We start from the raw sequence: 6,848 nt of genomic DNA on the forward strand, positions 1-6,848 counted from the left end.
GAACCAGTGATCAGATTCGGAAAATTAAGGAAATCAAGCTTTTGAAGTGAGAGATTGCTCTCGGATCAGAAAAAATCGTATAGCCGGAGAAGAGCAACGAAGGAGACGACGAGGAGAAGTAGAAGATTTTACGTTCTTTTACCCTTGGAATTATTTTGACTTACTTAATAGTTAATACCGTCTTGAACCGTTAAAACCGGATTAAACCGAAAACAATTGAAATTGATTTTTGGTTTGCTTATTTCTCATAAGAAGAGAGGACCAGACTTTTACTCTCTGTCTCGGACTACATAGACGATGGAGACTGAATACGACCAAGTTCTTCGCTCCGTTGCTCAGGTGAATATCGCCGACCAGACCGGAGATTCCGGCGATGTTAGCTGTGAAGGAGACGGTGTAAAAGTCTTGTGCTTCACTGAAGTTTTCGATGATGTCACTATCCAGTTCCAGATCATCCGTCTCGCGAAACAGGTTCCCGCCAGTAACTTAGCTTTGCTCTTTTTTTAACCTAATTCTCCCGCCTTCGATCTTCATCGGAACGAAAGCTTAATCTGGGAATTTTGTGTAGATTTATGTATGGCTTGGTTGTAACTCCGCCAAATTTGGGAATTTGTACGCAGCCGCTTCAACACGACCGGTGAGATTCTTAAAAGCTGCAATTAGGGTTATCAGTGGTCTGATATTGGGATTTTTTTGGTTTTGTTTCTATGGCAGAGCAATACCGTGAGTGTTACTTCAGTACTTGGTGGATCATCTGATAACACTGGATCTGGCATTGCGCGTAGATTAGGTTAGGAGAATCTTTATGATTGCAATTTCAAATCCTTCTCTTTCTTGTTATAAATTCTCTGTTTTTTTGTGTATTGTCTAGTGTTGAAGACTGGACTCAATATAATACTGGCTTGCAACATCCCTAAGAACAATCCCTTGCTCGAGGTTTGTTCTTTCGCTTTTGCTTTTGTCTTATAGAAATGAGAAAGAAACAAGCTTTATTTAGATAATACTCGTTTGTGTTGTGTTGTGTTGTGTAGGCAAAAGCTGAGAAAGTGTTGATTAGAAAGCTGATTGATCTTGGTTACACAATGCCAAAACCTGTAAGAGCAACATAGCCGGTTTAGCTGTTTCTTTAGTTTGTTTCTCCTCTTTGTGTTCTACCATTTTATCTGCGGATAATTAGTGAATGATTCTAACATATCTAAGATCGAGTGGCATGAATGAGTTTTCTTAACACTATATATCTTCTCCATATTCAGAGAGTTGGTTCCTTTTTACATGGCTTTCAAATGTGTTTTTTCTTCTCCCTCTTCTTTGTCAATTTTGGCCTGTCGTTTCGTCATCCAAACTTGGAAGCTATGTGGTGATGCATTATATACAACATGCTTGATCTTTTTCTTTTTTGTTGTTCTGTTAAGAAGGCAAATCCCTGGGACATGTCAGAGTGTGAAACTACTGTATGATGGAACCATTCCTCTTTCCCTCTATATTTGTCACTTGCAGACCTGTGTATTGATAATGTTTTAACATAAAATTGATGTGTGTGTATGTTGACACTTGTAGACAAACAAATCACTTATTCATCATCCACTGTGAATTTATTGGGGACTTGTACAATTCAGTCTTTGGCTCTATCCCATGAATATTCCAGTGTAATTGGGCTTTGAGTAATCCAGATCAGGGTTACCCAAACCGGAATTTCGAAATTTGGTTCGGAATTATAGATGCACCAAACTAGTGAATAAGTCGGATTAAGGTTTCTCGGTTTGGTTTGGTTTGGCTTTTAACTCGAAAACTAAATCGGACAGGAATAAACCAAAATTATAAACCCTAAAGCAAGTTTAATGTTCATCATCGAGATTCGAGGACTCATACCTTTTCCGAAACTTTTGATCTTCGTAAACGACGTCGTTTCAGGGTATTAGTTTAATATCCACAAAACGACGTCATTTTCTACAGAACAGAGACGATAGCTCCGTTGCTCGTTGGGGTGAATTTGTCTTGGTTTTTTTCCTGGTTAGATAATTTCTTTGTATCTTCTTTCCTTGGATTCTTTGATTCCTCCAGATTTAATCACAGTTCCAGTTCTATTACATACAGTCTCAAAACCATACCTTTCTTGTTGGTCTCTGTGACTCTTAATCTCTTATGTTCATTGTTCATTGCTTATAGGCTTTCTGTTCAAAGCACAAATGTTGTTTTCTTTTCGATCCCTGAGAGCATAACGTGATTAGTTTTAGTCCTAACAGTTCTCTGTTACATGTGTTGTATTTGTCTAGTTTCGATTTTCGTAGACATATATAAATTGAGAACACTGGGAGTAATAAATAAAAGAGTTTGGGCTCTTTGGAATGGATATGCCAAAGAGACCATCCTCTATTTAGCGCTAATAAAAGCTTTTTGAATCTTATCAGGTTTTGTTAGTCACTAACTCTGGTGAAGCCGAGTCTAAAGTTATGACACCAGTAGAAGAGGATCATTGTGAGGATTCTCATATTTATATGGGATTTGCTCTGCACCAGGTAATAACACTAGTATTGGTTCTGTAATACTGCAAAAGTTTGTTTCTTTTAGAGTTATGGTGGTTGATTTCCCTTGATTGCAGGCTAAACTTGCTCTGGAGGCTCTTGAAGTTCCCGTGGGGTCTCTTATTTTTGCCTTTGCTTCATCCCAATTTGTGTTTCTTACAAATATCATCAGTGGTCATATTAGAGAACTAATGCTTCTTTTCATTATTCTTTTTCTTTTTTTCTTTTTCTGGTTTGTGTGGATCAGATGTGTTATTCTTGAGGATGGTAAGGTCATTGCTTCAGGGAGAAACCGAACAAATGAGACACGAAATGTAATCATTCAAACTTCCAGAAGTAACTAGGCTTGAAAATTTCTATCTGTTCTAGCTATAAGCTAGTTTCTTCAGTTATATATTAGATTGTCTATCTTTCACTATCCCTCTCTGGCTTAATTTATTGAGTTATACAAGAAACATATGATTGTTACCGTTACATTTTTGTTTGAACAGGCCACAAGACATGCAGAGATGGAAGCAATTGATCAACTTGTCGGACAATGGCAGAAAAATGGACTCTCACCTTCACAAGTCGCTGAGAAATTCTCGAAATGCACTCTTTACGTAACATGCGAACCTTGCATAATGTGTGCATCGGCCTTATCGTTTCTTGGTATGAATTCCTTAAGTTGAATTTAGACATTTATTGTTTTGTTTTGTTTCTGATGAGAAAATGATATGCTCTGCTCTTAACTGAAGGTATAAAAGAAGTGTATTATGGATGTGCAAATGATAAATTTGGGGGATGTGGTTCCATTTTGTCGCTTCACTTAGGCAGTTCTCAGCAGTCAGATATTCTGTAGGTTCTACGATCACACTACAGTCTTATAAAGAGATGCCTTATTAATTGAATTCTGTTGTTTATAGGGAAGAAGCTCAAGGAGGCAAAGGGTACAAGTGCAGAGGAGGAATAATGGCAGAAGAAGCTGTCTCTCTTTTCAAATGTTTCTATGAGCAAGGCAATCCCAATGGTAACCAGTCTCATCTTTACTTATAACTCTATTTCTTACGAAACATCTCCATAAGTTTTTTTTTCCCCGTTATAGCCCCAAAACCAAACCGCCCGGTAGTTCAAAGAGAGAGGACTTGAGGTTAACATGTTGCAGATATTGGCGTTCATAGGACTCTGCATTGAAGGTTGCTCTATAGAACATTGCCCATTTTAGCTTTCAGTCCCATATACCGTTTACTTTTTGTTTGATTGTTTGTAAGTTTTCAATGATTCTCCTTATGGTTTTGCTACTTTTTGCACATGAAATTATAAGAGATACAATTTTCAAAATCGAGTAAATGCATTTCCTCATAATTCGAAAATTTCAACTTACATCTAGTGTGTGTATTTTATACAATTTGTACTGTTCATATATGTTTAGACAGTTGAGAATGAAACTTGATTGAACCCTCTAGAGGTTAATTAAAAACTCTGGTTCTCTAATTATATCTGCGAATAGATTTTGGACTACGTAAACAAAATACCAACCGCATCTGCTAAAAACAGTAAACAATCAATCTTCATGGTCACTTCACGACTTCACGTACTACTGAGAAACAATTAAACACAAAAAAAAAACCCTCAAACAATGAATATTGCATCCACAGTAACTGTTCCAAGCCGCATCAAATAGTAGCAGAAAGAGCATTCGCATTCAACAAGCGACATGATTTGGGGACTTAAAGAACAACATCAAACCTAGGCCTAATCAAACCACTCAAAACTTGTCCCAAATCTAATCTCCATGGCGTCTTTCAAGCTCAATAATCTCCGCACACCACCAAATCAAATTTTCTTGAGAGCCATCACACTCCTCAACCTACAAAACCGCCATTTTCCCACCGTAATCAACCATTTTACAATGCCAACCCTCACGGTTGAGGAAAGTAGGCAAACATTCAAATCCATTCCGTAATTGTTCAGGCAAAACTTGAAGACCCTTCACTCTGTTCCAAAATTTTACCTTATAGTCATACCACTGAACCGTATGTTAAACGAAAATATCAAGGGATTTTTGCCAAAAATGCCACATTTTTTATAAAAGTTTTGGAAAATGCCACGTTTCCTTGATCTTTCTAAAAATACCACATTTGTACTGTTCATATATGATTAAAAGAAGAAAATACTCTTATATGAAAGAGAGTGATTGTCGTGGACGAGATCTGATGGACAAGTTATTGGAGTAAGTCATAAACTTGTCCACGAAATCATTTTTATAACTTGTCTATGAGAATTATATTAACGAAGTTGTCCACGAGTTCAAATTAGTTATCCATATTATTAAACATAAATTTTCTATGAAATATAATTAGACAAAAAGAGTAAAGTGTCGTGATGGTGGACCAAAAAAAGATGGTGGATCAAAAGAAGATATGGATAATGATGTACTAAAAAAGGGTGATGGACCAAAAGAAGGTGATGAACCAAAAGAAGATGATGTGGATGAGGGTGGACCAAAAGATGATGTGGATTAGGGTGGACCATCATCCACATCTTGTCCATCATCCACATCTTGTCCATCATTCGCATCTTGTCCATCATCAACATCTTTTTCATCATTCGCATCTTGTCTATCATCCGCATATTGTCTATGATCTGCATCTTGTTGATCATTGACATCTTGTCCATCATTCACATCTTGTCCATCATCCTTATTTTGTCTATCATCCACATCTTGTCCATCATCTGCATCTTGTCCATCATCCGTATCTTGTTTATCAGCAGCATAGTGTTCATCGAGGGACATTTATGTCTTTTATGTAAAGGTTGTGGCATTGTGGAAAAGAAAGGGAAAAAGTGGCATTTTGACTAATTTTTTTTACTGTTCATGACATTTTTGTTAATTAACTCAAATATCAAGATGTTGTCTATCACACAAAGACTATTGTACAGTGCACCATCCTTATCATCAAAGAGGTGAGACTTATCACCAAAGAGGTAGACTTTTCCTTCAAGTCCAAAGCTTTTTAGTTCAGCTACACGTTCATTGCGTATCTCCGCGCTAGGGCTAGTTAAAGAGCTTCAAGTTTGAGTATTTGGACCAAAACTCTCTAACCTAGTTCATGGAATTGTTGTCTTGGCAACCAACTGTGGAGGAGGAGGAGGAGCTCCGGTCCACACGCATGCTATAGTTTGTGATTGTTAAATTTAGAAACAAGATTGTTAAAGTACAACTCACTTTATTAGCTTAAGAAAATCTCTCAAAAATTAAACTCTCAATCTCTCTCAAATCTCTCACACAAAACTCTTCTGTTCTATGCAACAATGGCATCTCTTTATATATAAAACCAAAACCATCTAATCCTAATCCTATTTGGTAATGTATGTTTAGATAACTCCTAGACATCCACCAATCCTAATCTCTCTAGGAATCGTACTCCAAATAGGTTTAGGACAAACCAAATCTTCAAGTCTAAACCAATATTCTCCCCTTTAAGCTTGAACTCACTTTTCTTCAAATCTTCAACACCAATGAGATCTCTCATCTCTTTGAACTTATTTCTTCCAAGTGCCTTTGTCAATATGTCACCTCTAGGAACATGCTCAACCTCAATTTGGCCCTTTTCAACACACTCTCTAATAAAATGATATCGCTTGTGTATGTGTTTACTACGACCATGAATGTAACGCCCTGACTGCCACCTCTCAGTGGGGCCCATGTCCAATCCCAGTCCATGGGCCCACTTTCCTTATTGGGCCTCACGGCCTCTCACTAGGCCTGTGAGCCCATCCATATCCAACGGCCGGTTTGCTACGTCTGGGAGGCTTTAAAGACTTATTACCATCCCTACAAATCACGACATGATATTTTCCTGTGTTTTGTCCTCACTCGCACAGTTCCGACAATCACTTCCCGGAAGGTCACCCATCCTGAGACTACTCCAGCTCAAGCACGCTTAACTCTGGAGTTCTCTCAAGACCCTTGACCGAAAAGATAAGTGCACTTTGGTGACATAGGTGGCCAAATCAATTATTTTAAACTCTGAAACCGGAGTGTCACAATGAAACACAAGATTCTTTGTCAAAGCAATTGCAGATCGATTATCAACTCGTATTATGAACTTCTCGCTTGGAGCTCTGGTGATTTCACTAAGAAATTCCTGCAACCAAATCGCTTGTTTTGCAGCCTCAGTTCCGGCCATGAACTCGGCCTCACACGAAGAAAGAGCTACAACATCCTGCTTTTGTGAAGACCAAGTATCTGACTCTCTCCTAGATAGAAAATGTGTCCAGCAGTACTCTTGCCGTCATCTTCATCGACATTATGGCTGTTGTCGCTATACCCTATTAGCTTTT

General features: G+C 38.0%; 3 protein-coding genes across 7 annotated transcripts in view; 2 read left to right on the plus strand and 1 right to left on the minus strand.

Annotated features, from left to right (window-relative positions):
* LOC104777726 (signal recognition particle 19 kDa protein) overlaps positions 1-132 on the minus strand; it is a 2,195-nt gene extending 2,063 nt beyond the window's left edge. Inside the window, exon 1 of the mRNA XM_010502023.2 lies at positions 5-132. The gene's annotated coding sequence lies outside the window, so the exon portion shown is untranslated. The remainder of the gene's footprint in view (positions 1-4) is intronic.
* On the plus strand, positions 268-1,602 carry LOC104777727. 3 transcript variants are annotated; one of them, XM_010502025.2, is made up of 6 exons: positions 268-471; positions 569-637; positions 715-790; positions 872-936; positions 1,032-1,094; positions 1,413-1,602. In XM_010502025.2, exons 1-6 carry the CDS (start codon positions 298-300, stop codon positions 1,455-1,457), a joined length of 492 nt encoding a protein of 163 aa, XP_010500327.1. In that variant the 5' UTR covers positions 268-297; the 3' UTR covers positions 1,458-1,602. The 3 variants fall into 3 exon arrangements, with proteins under 3 accessions (XP_010500327.1, XP_010500328.1, XP_010500329.1); XM_010502026.2 differs by having other exon boundaries at positions 1,416-1,602; XM_010502027.2 differs by lacking the exon at positions 1,413-1,602 and having other exon boundaries at positions 1,032-1,271.
* Positions 1,899-3,863, plus strand: LOC104777728 (tRNA-specific adenosine deaminase 2). Of its 3 annotated transcripts, none has more exons than XM_010502028.1 (8): positions 1,899-2,010; positions 2,409-2,516; positions 2,600-2,637; positions 2,770-2,836; positions 3,014-3,173; positions 3,260-3,359; positions 3,428-3,531; positions 3,607-3,863. In XM_010502028.1, exons 2-8 carry the CDS (start codon positions 2,451-2,453, stop codon positions 3,648-3,650), a joined length of 579 nt encoding a protein of 192 aa, XP_010500330.1. In that variant the 5' UTR covers positions 1,899-2,010; positions 2,409-2,450; the 3' UTR covers positions 3,651-3,863. The 3 variants fall into 3 exon arrangements, with proteins under 3 accessions (XP_010500330.1, XP_010500331.1, XP_010500332.1); XM_010502029.1 differs by lacking the exon at positions 1,899-2,010 and adding an exon at positions 2,017-2,119; XM_010502030.1 differs by lacking the exon at positions 1,899-2,010 and adding an exon at positions 2,017-2,115.

Source organism: Camelina sativa, chromosome 3, assembly GCF_000633955.1.
Source record: "Camelina sativa cultivar DH55 chromosome 3, Cs, whole genome shotgun sequence".
Lineage (NCBI taxonomy): Eukaryota > Viridiplantae > Streptophyta > Magnoliopsida > Brassicales > Brassicaceae > Camelina > Camelina sativa.